At 40.9% G+C, this 17,352-nt stretch overlaps 1 protein-coding gene across 1 annotated transcript; it reads right to left on the bottom strand.

Annotated features, from left to right (window-relative positions):
- Window positions 1-330: 330 nt before the first annotated feature.
- LOC133895579 (villin-5-like) lies at window positions 331-13,501 on the bottom strand. Its single transcript, XM_062336006.1, has 23 exons — window positions 13,348-13,501; window positions 12,079-12,193; window positions 11,408-11,507; window positions 10,548-10,616; window positions 10,237-10,479; window positions 9,980-10,157; window positions 9,750-9,882; window positions 9,479-9,641; window positions 8,985-9,135; window positions 8,791-8,891; window positions 4,706-4,861; window positions 4,335-4,403; window positions 4,182-4,250; window positions 3,952-4,089; window positions 3,716-3,844; window positions 2,861-3,008; window positions 2,728-2,738; window positions 2,501-2,641; window positions 2,272-2,397; window positions 2,065-2,130; window positions 1,283-1,595; window positions 975-1,183; window positions 331-897 (listed from the first exon to the last, which is right to left on the bottom strand). Exons 2-23 carry the CDS (start codon window positions 12,132-12,134, stop codon window positions 784-786), a joined length of 2,883 nt encoding a protein of 960 aa, XP_062191990.1. The 5' UTR covers window positions 12,135-12,193; window positions 13,348-13,501; the 3' UTR covers window positions 331-783.
- Between the last annotated feature and the right edge of the window lie 3,851 nt (window positions 13,502-17,352).

Raw genomic sequence — 17,352 nt, 5'->3', positions numbered from 1 at the left:
TACCTGCCCCTTCCAAAAAAAAGAAAACAGGGACGTACTACGTAGCTGACTTGCACCTGTTACTGTAGGTAACCATTATCGACAGTGAAATATTTGGTTTGTTAAAATAACCCATCACTATCAACATGACACCATTTTCATGAAGTTGGTATATTGTGTACATCCTTCTATAAAAATGAACCGACTAGAATTTGACAAGATGAGGGTCAGTTCAAAACTGTCAAAACCCTAAAGTTCTTGTAAATGGGCCAGTAACAACTCAAGCATGTTTACACCCTAGAAGTCACCGCAGAGAATAATATAAGGAATTTTCATGAAGTACATATCAAAGATGTTCAACGAATTCTCTTGAAATTAATATAAGTTACACAAAAATCAATTCTATTGATCAAAGACAATGGTATTCTGATTTTACAATGCCGGCACTCTGCTGTACATCTTGCTTTCTCAAACTGCAACTCATCTCAAAACCGAAAAAGCACACACCAAAGCGAAGTTGATACAAAAATGCAAGCCTCAAAATCAAACCTGTATGACCCTTGAATCAATAGAGGGCACTTGATAAAAAAGATAGATAAAACCACACCTATGAATTGAAAGAATAAGAGGAACCTAGCAAAACAAACTCAAACTAGGAAAGACAGGGACCCATCCTGGACAACTTGAAAATTGATGTGTCGTCAAGGATGGTGGTTGCATTCTGCAGTTGCAAAGGACTATTAAATGAGAAATAGTCATTTGACCTGAGGATTGAAGGAGAAATTTGAAGCGTCGATGATCAAACTAAAAAAGTTGATGAGTAATCTTTAGCCTATTCTGCTTCCACTTTGGAAGCCTGCTAAATGCGTCCTTCGTCATTCCAAACTTCTCTTTGAATTCAGCCAAAGATAAGTAGGTCTGCATTAAATTGAAAAAAATGTGATCATTACCTTCTTTTGAGAACATGAGATATTATTGTAAGATCCGATAATCACCTCTCGCCTGGTAACATCAATTTCAGTAATAGGATCAGTAGCTGTGGTCTTCAGACGTTCATATGGGTATACTGGAAGGCCCTCATCATCTTCTGGCTCGTTTTCTTTTACATCTTCATTTATAGTGAGAGATTCAACTCTACTGGTCATGGTATCAGTGCCTTCTTTAGCATCTTCCTCTTGCTTTGGCTTCTCTGACTCAGAGCCATCTTAATGCATAGAAATTTAAAGAGAAAAAGGTAAGCTACAATAACTTCTATTTTTCTATTTTCAAACAGAATTTTCGCCTGAGCAATTGTATCGCATACCTTTTACTGATTTTGGTGTGGGAGTTTGAGTAGGGCGATCCAAAGAACCAGTCAGAGCCGCAATTCCAGATGACTTAGAAGATGTATTCGACAACTCAGGTGTACCAGATTTTGGGTAAAGTTTTTTAACTACTGGTGGAGTGGAAAGATTTCTGTTGCTTGCACTTTCAAAGCTAGCAGCCAATGCGGTGAATGCTGGAGATCTTCCCCTAACACGGACACGCTCAGGGCTAAAGGACATGCTTCTGGAGCACTGAGATTTATCTTGTGTAGTACTCCTTCCTGAATGCACTGGTGTTCGTCGTTTTGGTTTCTTAAAACGCATGAGAGTCAGCACAAGTTCTATCAATGTATATGTAAATCCAAAGATTCAACAACAATGGATCGGTCATATAACTACCGGAAAAAAAATGCAGAAGCCAACATACAACAAGGGTAACACTAGGACTTCATGTCTCAATTCTCAAAGCCATAGGTATCACCAGGTACGATATAAATATATATTGCATTGCAAAACATTGATGACAGAAGAGATGACAGGTGATTCAGATCAAATATAGTTTTGGGTTGGTTAATATGAGAAGCAACAGTAGACAGTAACACTTTCATACAAAACTAAAGAAGCACAAGCATGTGCATCAAAGAACATAGAGAACTGCTGAAAATCACACAGAGAGGAGCAATATTGTTGTCTTGTAGAAAAATGTTTGCAAGAAATGCAGTTTACAGATATATCAACATGGACAGACTACCATGAAATCATTAGGTTTCGGGCATCTTACATCCAATGCTGGAGTACCTCCACCCTTTACAATGGCGAGCTTCCTCTGGTATGAATTGCCATGCATCTAAAACAAAGCGAAAGTGAGAATAATGTGTCAAAAACTAAACAAGGAGTTGATTATGCTGTTCTTACTGTATAGAACACAAACTGCTCATATATTCACAAATAAAAAATTATGGGTTAATCCTATGAATAATCTACTTACCAGTGATTTCGCTGAGTCCCAGGTGAAGAACCTAGTGAAAAAGGGAGGCTCACTTCCTTCCATAACAGTGAAAATCGGTGTTTCACGGGAAAGATTTCCCATAAGGAAATCAAGCACAATAAATTTCTGGTGAAGTAGTGAGAAATTTGAACAGTGAGAAAAAAATATGGGTTCTTTAACAAAATATATGGCTCTGGTGAAGTTGCTGCATAGAAATACAAATTATTACCTCCCCAATATCCAGAGCTTGTAATCTCATTTTAACATCCACCTGCTGGCCAACCCAAACAAATATGCCCGAGTGACAGTCCAGAATGTAAACATCTTCTGTCATTAGATCATCTTGAGTAAAGTGGTGTATTTCTTTGACCTGCTCAATAGATTTAAAAAAAAATTAAATGTCGAAAACAAAATGGTAGCATAGCTAGAGCTATATCACAATTTTACGATGCTTACCTTCAAATTACCTTCATGGACCCCAAAAGGTTACAATAACAGAGGGAACATCAGAAACAGATCAATAAATATTTAAACTACAAAGGTGGACAAGTTTCATAACAAAGTTACCCAATGTTCATTTCTTGATTACCTTTCGACAAGATGCATGAGAAAAGATGGGGATCACTTTCAAGTTCTCGCACTATTTTTTGGCTAGAGTACTCGGATTTGCCTCCCAGTAAGCTCCAAAACTGGTCTGTTTCTGACCCTTCCTTTTGTGACATCGACTGCGTATTTGACTGTACAATGTGGAAAGGAAAAATGGGAGGAAAAACTTAGGCCAATAAAGAGGCATAGTAAACTGAAAAAAAGCTACCAAGGTGCATACAACAACAAATTTCTCATAATGGCAAGCAAGTGGAACAATGCAAGTTCAACTTATGCCCTCCCGAATACTGAATATTCCTGATGCAAGACTAGAAAACTGTGAGAAACCAACCCACGGCTGGTAGTTCCCATGTTTCTCAGTAAGGGTGGGATTTGACTGATGCCAAAATCCTCTTTAATGAATTAGCCCGTGTCATGCCGTAGTAATATTTAACCCAGCCAATTTCAAACCACAAGATTTCAGTATTTCAACTAAGAACAAATAAAGACACATAAATCAATATCTGTGATGGTTTTTGCCAGAAACAGGCTGGTAAATGCTAACAAAGATATTTACTGTTGGATCAATATCCAGAACTACTAGAAGCCAACTGGAAGCTAGTAATGGCAGGCCCTCCACAATCCAGGTAAGTCCAAAGGGGCATGTTAAGTACCGCTTTTCCCTCCTGACAGGCTCAAATTTTACAACGTATATTTCGTGCAGAATTTGGTAAACCACTGTCAGATGTAAATAGTGAAGACTACAATTACATTTACACAAAACATCGACGAAGGTTGAATAATTACATCTGTACAATTAGATTTATCATTTACTTCATTAGGGAAGATAGTTCCACACCTTAATTACATCAAGCTGCCTCTCCATTAACTCTTGATCCAATGCAGTGGTCAGATTTCCAGCCCAAGTGAACACGGTGTTTCCATCATGTAGAATGTAAGAATAGGATGAATTCAATGATGAGGCCACCTAAGGAGAGAGAGAATGGAGATAGTATGTGACTGGTAAGGAAGATGGTATAATATTAACCTGTGGTCAGATATACCTTCAGGAATAAAATTATCACTGTTACTTACAGGTTCAACTTGAACTGCTTGCATGTTTTCTGGTCCTGAACCTTGGATTCGGAAGAGTGCAAGTCCATCTTCAGAATAACTGTCATCATCAATACCATTTTCAGCAACAAATTTCTTGTATCCAGAGCTAAGACCACCCTACAATGAAAATTGTGATGGTAAGACTACAGCTGCGTACAAGCCAAACTAATGACACCAATACAACTGAAGGCCATTAAAGCAAAGTAAACCTTAAACACTTGCAAACTTTGAAATATCACAAAGAACTGAATCGGTTCTTTCCCCTCATACAGGCGTGCCTGAAGGAAAGAAAGGATACATTAGAGATGACACAAGGGTTCATATCTTGTTTAATCCAACATAATGAAAATCAATGGGGTTACCTGGACAGCCTGAAACTTTCCAGACTCAACCATCTTGCTTGCAAGTGAAATTGCTGTTACCCTATCCTCCTGGATAAGAACTGAGATCTTTTAATGCTGAAGTTGATTTAACACGTATAATTGAACATGACATAATTAACAATCACGAGGTTATCCAAAATCTTGCTACTATTCACAAAAAACATAGAGTTTACAAAGCAAGAACACGAAATAGCTGTCAACTGAAAACCTTTCGAGTTCTTTTTATGAACTTCAAAGATGGCTTAACTAAAACCGCACAATTATGGGCTAGAAAGTCAGAGATTGATAGAAGCATCAGCGGACTTCACAAACATTCACAGACAAGATTGATTTTCTGCAAAAACATTTACCTCAACACTCTTTTTCCCAAACCAAGTTCCAACAAGACATTCCTCCTTATCATCTCCAGGATACGTATACTGAAATATGTAGCAATCGCCGGTGTAAAATTTTGATTGGTCAGAGGATGACAGAGGAGTCTTGTCCTTATCATTTACACACCAGACCTATCAAATATAGACGAAAAGGCATCAGTCAGAATGCTACCATTTTAACTTGCATATAGAAGCTCAAAAATCAAAATGAAGTATAAGGAGCATAAAATGCATTAACCTTGTGCATATTTTGGGACTTAATAATTGTTAAGTATATATATCTAGCCCATGAGGACTCTATATATTGACATCAAGGCTAATGGATGCATTATGGGAGAGAGAAGATAATGCATCCATTAGCCTTGATGTTGATATATAGTCCTCATAGGCCAATATAGGCCTAGATATATATACTAACCCCCCCCCCCCCTAAACTCAAGGTTATAGGAGGCTCAGAAACATTGAGTTTGAGCAAATTAAGCCGATGATGCGCTTGAGTTTGCACTTTGGTGAAGAAGTCTGCAACTATGATGGCACATACTGAAGAGCAATTGTTTTTTGATGACAATGAAACCAAGTAAAGGAAGCATCAACACCAATATGCTTTGAGTTCATGCTTCACAGGATCATTAGCAATTTGTATAGCGCCAATGTTATCACATAGAAGAGGTATGGGTGCTTCACAAGAGACTCCAAAATCAGCCAATAACCAGCGAAGCCATACAATCTCGAAAGTAGTAGTGGCAAGAGCTCAAACTTCTACCTCTGTACTGAAACATGATGCAACAACCTGCTTCTTGGACTTCCATGCAAGAGAAGTACCAAGAAGAATACAATAACCAGTGTCAGAACGACGATCTGTTGGATCACTCGCCCAAGTGAAGTCCGAGTAAGCGTAAAGCTGAAACGAACTAGAACAGGTATAGAACAAGCACTGAGATGACGTCCCCTCAAGTAACATAACACCCGAAGCAAATGGCCAAAATACACAAAGTAGGAGCACTCACAAAGTAGCTCAAAATGTGAACTGCATAAGCAATATCAGGCCTAGTGACAGTGAAATAAACAAGACTACCCACAATATGAAGATATAGAGAGGGGTTCTCAAGAGGTGTGCCATTAGAGTTTTGTTTATCTCACTATGGGTTTTGTTTATCTCGATATCATCGTATTGTGAGTAGTCTTGTTTATCTCATTGTCACCAGGCTTGACATTGTTCATGCGGTTCATATTTTGAACTAGTTTGTGAGTGCTCCTACTTCTGTGCATTTTAGCCATTTGCTTCGAGTGTTACGTTACTTGAGCGGAACATCATCTCAGTGCTTGTTCCATACCCGTTCTAGTTCGCTTTAGCTTTACGCTTAGGGATGGCAACGGGTCTGCCCCCGCCGGGTTTTGCTGGAACGGACTCGAACCCGAAACCTGACCCGAACCCGAAATCAATATCGAGCGCAAAACCACCCCCGCCCCTGGCCCCGACGGGGACCCGAAACCCGGCTGTCGGTGAATCAGGAACCAGGGGTCCCCGAGTCCCGAGGCCAGATCAGCAGTTTGACACGTGGCGCCCTTCCGCGGGGATCATCTCCGCGAGGTACGAGAAGACTAAGTCCCGGGAGAGGGTGCTCGGGGCCATGAACAGTGGTCCCCGAGTACCCGGGTTCCCCGATGATCCAAGAAGACCAAGTGCCGGGAAGAGAGTGCTCGGGGTCGTGAACAGTGGCCCCCGAGCACCCAAGTCCCCCGACAACCAGAAAAGCCGAGTACCGGGAAGGGTGTGCTCGGGGCTGCGAACAGCGGCCCCCGAGCACCCAAGTCCCCCGACAACCAGAAAAGCCGAGTACCGGGAAGGGTGTGCTCGGGGCTGCGAACAGCGGCCCCCGAGCGCCCGATTACCCCGAGGACCCAAGGGAGTTAGTTCTGGGAGAGAGTGCTCGGGGCTGTTAACAGCGGCCCCCGAGCACTCGGTTCCCCGAAGATCTGAACAGTCAATTCCAAGAGAGAGTGCTCGGGGCGGTGAACAGTGGCCCCCGAGCACTCGGTTCCCCGAGGACCAAGAAAGGGCATATCCGGGAGAGAGTGCTCGGGGATGTGAACAGTGACCCCCGAGCACTCGGTTCCCCGACGGCCTAAGAAGTCCTTCGCCGATGGCCTCCACAGAGGTCCAGCGGTGAGGTGTCAACCAGTGAAAGGCCCGATGCCGCATTTAAAAGGGCGCGTGGCCTATCACCTCCAACTGCTCCTGCCACGCTCGGTGTCAGTCCCTGCCACATTCTAGCAAGGGGGGCGTGGGGATAACATCGCGAGGCCCAAGGCGCCCCGCCTGCCGCCCTGCTGTGTCAGGCGTACAAGACCGAACAGGCACGCCGGGCTGCTCGGTGGGCCCTCTTCGCGGCGCCCGTTGCAGAACGACATCATGACGACCGAGACCGGGCGGGGGGCGCGTTTTCAACCCCCCGTCATTTCGCGCAGCAGCCCATGATGGTTGCTTTTCCATTTATGACGCCTTGGAACTCGTGCCCTCCCTTTCTGGGCACGCTACCGCCGGCGAGTATTTAAGGGGAGCCGGTGGATACGGAAAGGGGGACCAGATCGATCCGAACGAAGATCGAAGACAGAATGAACACCCCAGTACAAGCACAGAAGCTGAGATCACCGAAGAACAAGGAGCCTGAAGCTCTAAGATAGACAAACATTTTTGTAACCAGTAACATCCCTGAGAGACATTCTCAGCGCATTTATAGCATCCACACAGGAGTAAGGTATTACGCTCAGTGCGGCCCGAACCTGTCTAAAAACCTCCAGTGCATTTACTGCATTCTGCATCCGATCATTCCATTCCACCTACCATCGCATTTACGCCCATTTATTTCTCCCGCAAAACAGATTCAGAATCATCCCCCGACCGAATCTCAAAGGGGTCCCTCCGGATCCCTGCTTTAGGAGTTCACCCTCCGACACCGGCAGTGTGACGGCGGCGGGTCGGGGCGGGGCGAGCGAGCGGGGCGGGCGAGCGGGGTGGGGTGGAGCAGGGTGGGGCGCGCGCGGGCACTGAGTGGGCGGGGTTTCGGGTTTTGGGTGACACCCACGGGTGAAAAAATAGACCCGAACCAGACCCGAGTTAAGGCCCCGACCCGACCCGACCCGATAGCTTCGTAGGGTTTTTTTTGCACCCGAACCCGCCTCCGTCGGGTCTGAAACCCGCAGGGACCCGACCCGACGGGGGAAATTGCCACCCTTATTTACGCTTCCTCAAACTTCACTTGGGTGAGTGATTCGACGAATCATCGTTCTGTCGCTAGTTATTGTATTTCTCTTACATGGAAGTCCAAGAAGCAGGTTGTTGTATCACGCTCTAGTACAGAGGCAGAAGTTCAAGCCCTTGCCACTACTACCGAGGTTGTATGGCTTCGTTAGTTATTGGCTGATTTTGGAGTCTCTTGTGAAGCACCCACACCTCTTCTATGTGAAAACACTAGCGCCGTACAAATTGCTAATGATCATGTGAAGCATAAACTCACAAAGCATGTTGGTGTTGATACTTTCTTTACTCGATCTCATTGTCATCAGAAAACAATTGCTCTTCAGTATATGCCATCAGAGTTGCAAGTTGCAAACTTCACCAAAGCACAAACTCAAGCACATCATCAGCTTCATTTGCTTAAACTCAATGCTTATGAGCCTCATATACCACCTTGAGTTTGAGGGGGGTGTTAAGTATATATGTCTAAGCATATGAGGACTCTATATTGACATCAACGCTAGTGGATGCATTATCTACTCTCCCATAATCTCAGTTGAGGTAACAATAACTTCTTTTCTCAAAGTGAATTTCTAGCTAGCTAGCTAGCTAGCTAACACGGGTGTGCATACCCATGCAAGCAGATCTTTCCAAGACCAGTATTTGCAACAATGCTTTCCCACAAGTTTTTTTTAGCATAAAAAAATTTGGAGGACCACTAATATGAGAATATTTGGAAGGCTAAAAAAAATGATGAGATGCAAAAGATGATGCTTACATGACTACTTTAGAAAGGCAAAAAACCTAAAACATGCATAAGTACCTGCAAGTTGCCAGTGCAATCAATATAGGGTTCAGGTTCCTCTTTTGCAGGAGCAGCTTTCATCAAACCCTTCACATTTAAGCCCTGGCGTTTGAGAAGAGCTTAAAAAAGAAAGTAGTTGATCAAATTGTGAAGGATGGAAAACCTTTCATGAATAAAAAAATGTTGAAACTGGTAAATTTGCAAATAATAACCTGCAACTTTGCCTCTTCCATCCTCAGATGACAATTTCAAGTCAGGTGTTTGCGGCCACTCTTTAAATTTTGACTTGAACATAACAGTCTCAAATCCTTCAATCACTTTGATAATATGTGTCTTTGTTCGGTTAGCATCAGAGAGAATTTTCTACATAGGCAAATTAGGCAAATAAGCAGTAAACATCACAGCAACATATACTTCAACAAAAGGAAATTATCTTGAATATATGTCAGAAAGATAAAACATGTAACATTTCTCCAAAAAATTCTAATATTTGTGGGACCATGAATAAGTAACCAAGCCTCTAAAGGGTAGAGGAATAATAGATCCGATAAGCAGTGTACTGAACTGAAGGAACCATATGTCACACACAAAATTAATGAGCGCATCAGGAAATGTCAGCATGACTCCTCAGCATTTTCAATATTGTAGCATGGTAGTTCATAAGAATGCGGTGAATAACAGAAATAAGTTGTCGAACAAATATTACCTCAGCAGCTTCACTAGCACCTTTCCTCTCCTGCAAGGATGTAGTTCTGCCCATCCAAACATACAATTCGGTGCCACAGTCTAAGAAGTAACACTTGTTTGTCTCAAGTAATTCATGTGCTAAGGATTCATAGTTAATAGGTTCCAGCTTTCCTTGGTTAAAACTGAAACGGTGAACATTTTATAAATTACCAACTGATTTCAAACGGAAACTGTTCTTGTTGGCAATCGAACAAGGTTTTGATATATGGAATAAAACCTCAGTCAATTACCATAGCAATTTGGAAGCAGTTTCCTCATGTGTCTCATTGTCTTCTGCGGGCGCCCTCCTTGGAAGAGGTGCAAAGCCACCGAAAAAACCCCAAAATTCACCAGCTTCCGCATCAGCCATCAACCTGCCATCCTCTAAGAAAAATGCAAAGAGTCATATCTAGTAATTTTAATTTCCAGTACCACACAAGCGAAGAGTCTTTGAGGGTGAAATGTGAAGATAATTGCTCACCAACAGATGCAACTTCACACATGCCCTCATGAAATGTATCTTTGATGTACTGCACAACTTCAAGAGCTTTTGCTCGCTCTTGAATGGATGAGTTGGAGCCATTGAACTGGAAAATTTTGGACTTCGTATCCAGAATAAATATGTCATCATGATTAAGGGACGATCGAGCAAAAGGAACCTGGATGTAGAATAACAAGTCTGATCAAGACAAGAATTGCCATGTTTGGAGAAAGAATATAGCTTCTCAGATGGCTTGCCTCTTTAACATGAACGGCATGCTTCCCTTGGCAGACATATAAGCGGGTGACATGGTCCTGCTCGTTGACATCAACATGCTTGAATCCAGATGCCACTCCTCCTGGCTGTGGCATGATGCATGGTCTAAAATAGGAGAGGAACTTCTCTGTTTCATTGCCTTGTACTTCTCGGTATTGAACAGCACGTCCGCCAAGGGCAGCATCAAGCTCTACTGTTAAAATTGCTGCAGTTCCAGCTTCGTCCTACCATGGATAAAATTAGATTCAATGACCTTTCCAAAAACTGTATCATCAAATGATATGAGAAATACCTGACTAGTATCTTTACCAATCCAGTAATGGATATCATGGTGAAGAGAACCATTTTTCAAGGCTGTTGTCTGTAGGAAGGAAAAGGAACATGTTGAAAAATTGTTACATGCATTTGAGCATAATCCAACTGAATCCCCAAGCATACAAACAAAATCACAGAATGAATAGTGCAATCATATGCATATGGCAAACAAAAGGCCTAAAAACATTAGGGTTACAGACTTCCAAAATATTTTACTATGTATTCCTCATGGCCTCAATAAGCCCAGAACTGGAATTTACTGAACCAATCCTACTTGTTTTGTGTACCTATCGTATCTACTAAGAAAATTCTTCAAATTTAGTGAAGTTTCACAATAACATACTTGTTGCATTTAATCCCTCTGTCAAAGAAAATATGGCCAAGTGCAAAATAAACTTCAATGTACAGTATAATTTTAATGTTCCAAATAGTTGCTTCATGTAACATAGTTGACTAACTAAGAGTATTTCAGCTGAGCCTCCTTGGTATTGTTGACTTTTGTTAGTACATGTACACTTCCTCTATCATCCCTTTTCATCTGTTCCACAGTATGCATTACATCTTCGATTCTACAAACTCCCCAGATTGCATCATCTATCAGAATTCTACAGCAAAATTCTCATTCAAATATTTAGATCTTCAAAATGGCCTTTATCCCATAGAACAAAATATGAAAAATGTTTCAAGCTAATCAAGTCCACAAGCTATCGTAAGTGGTAGTATGGCTACGATGAGATTTAGGGCTGTGAAGCCAGAGGAAATAGAAGTAATTTAAATCTTAGGGCTGCGAATTAGAGGGGAAAAGGTCATGCATCTGAGGATTGTGCACTTTGGTACCTTCAAGATGATGTAAGAATCACCCATGAAAAATTTCCCATATGAAGACGCAGGGATAGGAACCGGCTTGAAATTCTCAATATGCCATATTTCCAAGCCGCTGCAAGGTATTAAGGATAACAATGGCCATCCATGGATCAAGACCAAAAGTATAGTGGAGTAATGGACTGAATATCAATAGTGAATTTGAGATCAAGTGCTTCATAAATATTTGAAGAACATAACTTTGATAAGCTATCGGTCATTGTTATATCATCATTTATTGTAAATTGCCCCATCTTTACATTAGCTTATACACAACATATCCACCTTTTCCAGGCAATGAGCAACGACTTCTACTGCATATTAGATTTATAGAACATGTTGAGAAGGCGCATCCCAGGACAGTTAATTTATGTACAGAACAGCATTGCAAATTCATAATTGCATAAATCTACATCAAACAGGGAACACAGTTTTTCCTCTACAGCACTATGAAAATTGTTATCTGGTGCCATGCCAAAACTGAGTGCTTAGCTTTTTTATCTGATGTTCTCAAAACATTTCACATCATCGCCCAACAATCACTGACCAATATCCCAGGAAAGAGACTCGATCAAGGTGAAGATAACAAAAACATAAAAGAAATGTCGTAGTAATGGACTGAAATAAATGAAAGATTGAAAGGATACTCCTTTTGCCCAGAGCCACGAAAAGCTGGGTCCAGGTCCTTCATAGAAACTGACATCCTCAATTTTATAAAGAACTCTTGCCTAATTCTTCTTTCAAAGGATACCAACAAGTATGCTGCGAACAGGAAACCAAGGACATATGGATAGTAATCAATAAACCAAAAAAAAAAATCTCCTTTTCTGACAAAATTAAATTAGAAAGTTCGGTCCATGGGGAACAAGACTAAGATTACATGTAAAAATTCTTCTGACCCATCAAGGTTTTATGAACAAGAATCGCTTCCAACGATAGAATGACTACTGCTATGAAAGTAACATAACAGGCATAATATCATCTCCTTAACAGCGACAAATAACAGATACTATTGAATGTGAATAAGATGTCGTATACAAAATATTTCCATATCGAGAAATGCACGCCAATGCACAGCAACATGCGACCTAATATATTTGCATGCAGTGCTGATCACTGGTGACCGTAGGGCAAATTTCTAAGAACTATGATTGCGTAACAAGGTCCTATAAAGAAGTATCACTTTGGTGATAGTATGACTATAACTATGAAGTTAACAGAATAGACATACTATAAAAAAATTAACGACAGCATATAACATATAGCGTAGAATGTGAATAAGATGCTTATAATATTTCCATATCAGGAAATGTGCGGCAATGTATGCTAAAAAGCAACATAGGATATTCACACGCAGCGCTGGTCGCTGAGTGACCGTAGGACTAATCTGCAAGAACCCAATACAGCCAACCGTTTCTCCTCACAACTCCCATACAATCACCCCCAATTCCTAGCAGAGCTGCCAAATGCCAAAGTAGTACACTAATCATACCAGACACAAGTGAATAATGCTCCAAATCAGATAGCAAACAAGCTGCGACTTCAGGACAAGCTAAATCTGGATCAAAGTATCAAACAAAAGGCAAGTCCTATCTATAGTCACGGGATTCAGCACGCTGGAAACATTCACTCCCAGATGACTCATGCACTCCAAGAGACACGAAGCCGCGACCCCGCAGCTTCTTCCCCCAACCCGACGCCAAGAACCGGGAAATGCCAAGCCCCGGGCGCAATTCCGGACCCGAACCACTTCCCACCTACCCCGGTGCCCTCGCCCCGCCCCTCGAGCCGGAAGCTTCTCGCCATCCAGAAGCAGGAAGACCACCACAAGCTCAATCGGCCCGTTTCTTGGCCACGGAAGCCGCGGAGAGCACCGGAAAATACAGCGAAAAATCGCAGGTTAGAGGACGACCAACCTAGGAGGGATCCTCAGCAGGAGTCGCGGAGATGGAACTGGAGAATTCGGGCGAGGGAGATCGATCTGGAGAGGGGTGGAGCGGGATGGAGTAGTGGAGACAGACAGGAAAAGGTCTCTTCACGACGAATTAGCTAGGCTTGGCAGAAAGGAAAAGCGGCCAGGAGTTTTTGTGTTATTTACGTTTTAGCCCCCGGATTTGTCGTTATTAATGTGATTCCCCTCTCAAGCCTGCCACCCTAGCTAATTGTTTTAAATTTGTTTAGTTAGAAATTGTGCAGTGATATTTGTTTTGTTACAAAATGCTTTAATCAAGATAATAATATGTGTGTCCACCATATTAGGCTTGGTGACATGATATTTGTACAGATTGTGCAATGATGAACAATCTTGGTTTTATTCTCCATCCACTGCACCTTCCAAATCAAATGAGAATAACACTTGGTTGATACTCCAACTCAGTATTGGCACGAGATAGCAAATTATGCCGCATGAATTGTTCAGAAAAAGGTTGTGAACAATGTACAGGAAGTAAAAAAATAAATAACTCATAAAATACGAAAAGTAAAGCATATGGATAGGTTTGTTTCAATAGGAAATGATCAATAATTTTTTATACAAATCGGACGCACATATGCACGCAAACCAACTTACGCTCACACACTCACGTTGGTAGGTCATAGCACACGTCTAAACAAGATTGGTAGCATAACCTAATGTACCACATGCACACACTTTGACCACTGAACGCACCAACGTGTGCATGTACTATTACTCTCGAGATTTAATCCTAAGAAAATGCAACCATCTGTGCCAAGTCTAACACTCGAACCCAGTGGACAGGTTCCACCACAAGAATCCTAACCAACTGAGCTATGCTCAATTCACAAATTTATCAATAATTTGAGTAGAAGATATCTCCCACGTTGCTGCTGTGGAATTAATAAGAACAAAGTTCTCAGTTTTGAAGATAGAGCACAAATAGATTCATACCACTTAGTCTTCTTGAGTATTTTGATCATAGTTGTGATATGCAAATTTTGTTGTATGTAAATGCATTTGCTTGCACTTTTCTAGAACTTTGTTTGTATTGAGTAAAAAAATTAAAGATGGTTTAAACTGAATACCATTTAACTAAAAGATACCCATTTATACAGGATTTTGTAGAAACTAATAGTGCGTTTAGTTCGAAAAATGAGGTGATCTATTACCATCTTATTCCTAGCCTACTTGTTTGATTTGAGAAATGAAATGAGTTGGTCCATCAGCATCTCATTTCTCCCAAGCACACAATTAGTGTAAATATGAGTGATTATATCATCCCACCAAATTCATGGATGAACCCATAATGGATCATCTCATTTAAGATGGGTTTATCTCTCAAACCAAAACACTTCATAAATTGTTGTTTACGAGGACAGACCACATGTTCAAGGTCATTTATCCATTGTGAGCACGTGGAACAAGAGTATTAAGTAGAAATAGCTAAGTATGCATGTCTTCTGCTAAAAGCAATGCATTGTCAAGGTTTGTATAAAAATCACTTACCTAATCTTCAACAAAAAGAAAATGACGGAAAAATATAGAGGGCCTATATGAAAATTCTGCAGAGTAAGGGGTGCTATGCAGACATAGAAGCTAGAATACTACAGCCCAGCTGGGGTGGCAAATCATGGACTGAAGCGTGCGAGCCCACTAAACAACATCAGCAATTCAAAAACTGCCTTTATTTAGATTCTCAATTTTTTCATATCCAAAATTAAATAAAAAATTAAATATAACCACAATATCACTGATCTCCATGACACACGCCATGACGTGGAGTCAAAACTTGAAGGGCATAGTGAATATTAAATTTATTCAAAAGTATTGACTTCAGAGTATAATTTCGGAGATTTTATTTTCTGTGTTTTGGTATTTGTCTTGAGGAGAATATTTGGGGGCACCTCTCAAACAGAAAGAACGTTTGGGGCAGTGTCCTTTGTGTCTCCTCATTAACACTTTTGACCTCAGATGATACGAGGGAGCAGTACTTAAGTTGTTGTCAATTTTGCCATGTGCTACTCTTGCAGCTCATAAGTACTCTCAATTACTAGTTCATTTGAGAGACTTGGTTAAAGGGATAAAGGCATTATAGGAGTACTTTGTTTCATCAGGAAAGTAAATGTCTTGTGATTCATGGACCATTTATTCATTCATTCATCACTACTCATATGGGGACCGTAAGACAACCTATCATGGGTACTGTAGTATGGGATTATGGGTTGGCAAATCTTTTTTTATTTGGGGCATACTTCCACACATTTGATGCTCTTTTCGTAGAAAATAAACCTAAGCAAATCTTTTTAAGGAAAAAGCATAGTATTCAAAGTAAATTTCAGAAAATCACACATGTTATGGTGCAAGTATTTTGGTATGTGCCACTTAACCTCGGATTTTGTAGTGCACTTATTTCGCAAAATCATTTGGACACATGGGCCCCTTGCAGGCTTAGGTGGCTTTCATTCCCATTGCACACTGGCTATCGACTCCACATTGGATTCCATGTTGCGCTAACTGTGGCTTCACCACCCACCCTTCATTAGCTTCCAGCATGGTAGAGGCACCAGGTTTGACACATAGGGGCTACTTGCTTGGAGGCCAAACATTGCCACAATTTACCATAAGCCCCTTAGGCATGTTTGACAGTGTTGGGTAAGTTTGAGGTTCATTGCCCCAACTTAGGCATGCAAAAAAAAAAAATTCAATTCGATCCCACGCATCATACACTCATGGAGTTGTGGCAAAATACCCTTTAGGTAAGCTTAGTTGGGTAGCTTTCTCTTCACCCAAAGTTCGATAAGTTTGACAAGAAAGTATAAAAATACTATAGTATTCATCTTAACGATCGTTTAGATGATCTAGACGACAACTATATGTTAGTCGACCTGATCGAGAAGCTTGTCTTGCCGACAACAAATATAATCAAGAAGCTTGCCTTGCCGACAAGAAATCATCCTCACCCGTATCATATTCAATTATTCAACAACAGTGGTAGGTTGAAGGCAATGTAAACAGCTAGGGTGCATTTTTCTATTGGTTCATACTATGATTGTGCTGATTTCGATGTAGTTCCTATGAAAAGATGCTCTCTTTTATTGGGACAGTCATAGGAGTTTGATACTGATGCAACACATCATGGTATAAGTAATAAGTACACCCTTATGCATACAAGAAAGAAAATAACTTTTCTGTCGTTAATCCCTGCTGAATTTGTGAAATATGAACAAGAGATAGCTGAAAATAAGATAAAAGAGTTTGAGAATGAATCTGAAAATCAGCAAGTAATGGAAAAAAAAATTTCACCCAAAAAAGAGAAAGCAACAACAACTTTTAAGTCCGATGGAATTAGACTAAAAGGGTGTGTTATGCTTGCTACTAAATCTAACCTTGTTGAAATTTGTGATAATGAGTTGCCATGCTATACTTCGATTTGCAAAGATGCTTTAGTTTCATTTGAGAATATATCTAGCTCTTTGTCTCATACTGTTACTTACCTTTTGCAGGAGTTTGTGGATGTATTTTTAGCTAAAGTACCCCCAGGATTATCACCTATTTGAGGGATTGAACATCAAATTGATTTGATTTCAGGAGCAACTTTGCCAAATCATGCTGCATATAGGACCAACCCGGAAGAGACTAAGTAAATTCAGCGACAAGTCTAAGACCTTTTGGACCGCGGATATATCCAAGAAAGTCTTAGCCCTTGTGATGTTCCTGTTCTTTTGGTTCCTAAGAAAGATGGTAGTTAGCGTATGTATGTTAATTGTAGAGTCATCAATAATATTACTGTAAGATATTGTCACCCTATCCCTAGGTTAGATGATATGCTTGATGAGTTGAGTGATACTATAATTTTCACTAGAATTGACTTGCGAAGTGGATACCACCAAATTAAGATGAAACTTGGAGATGAATGGAAGACTGCATTTAAAACAAAGTTTGGTTTGTATGAGTGGTTAGTAAT

Source organism: Phragmites australis, chromosome 16 (assembly GCF_958298935.1).
Source record: "Phragmites australis chromosome 16, lpPhrAust1.1, whole genome shotgun sequence".
Classification (NCBI taxonomy): domain Eukaryota; kingdom Viridiplantae; phylum Streptophyta; class Magnoliopsida; order Poales; family Poaceae; genus Phragmites; species Phragmites australis.
The sequence above is the reverse complement of the archived record's forward strand: the minus strand, read 5'-3'. Positions and strand labels throughout refer to the sequence as shown.

What these genes read in the sequence shown, in the direction of transcription:
- LOC133895579 (XM_062336006.1), bottom strand. Translation starts at nt 12,134, where the DNA reads ATGTCAGTTTCTATGAAGGACCTGGACCCAGCTTTTCGTGGCTCTGGG. An exon ending in ATTCTTACATCATCTTGAAG is followed by an intron (nt 10,617 to 11,407) that starts GTACCAAAGTGC and finishes TCCTTCCTACAG; the next exon opens with ACAACAGCCTTGAAAAATGG. An exon ending in GAGGTACTCCAGCATTGGAT is followed by an intron (nt 1,596 to 2,064) that starts GTAAGATGCCCG and finishes ATGCGTTTTAAG; the next exon opens with AAACCAAAACGACGAACACC.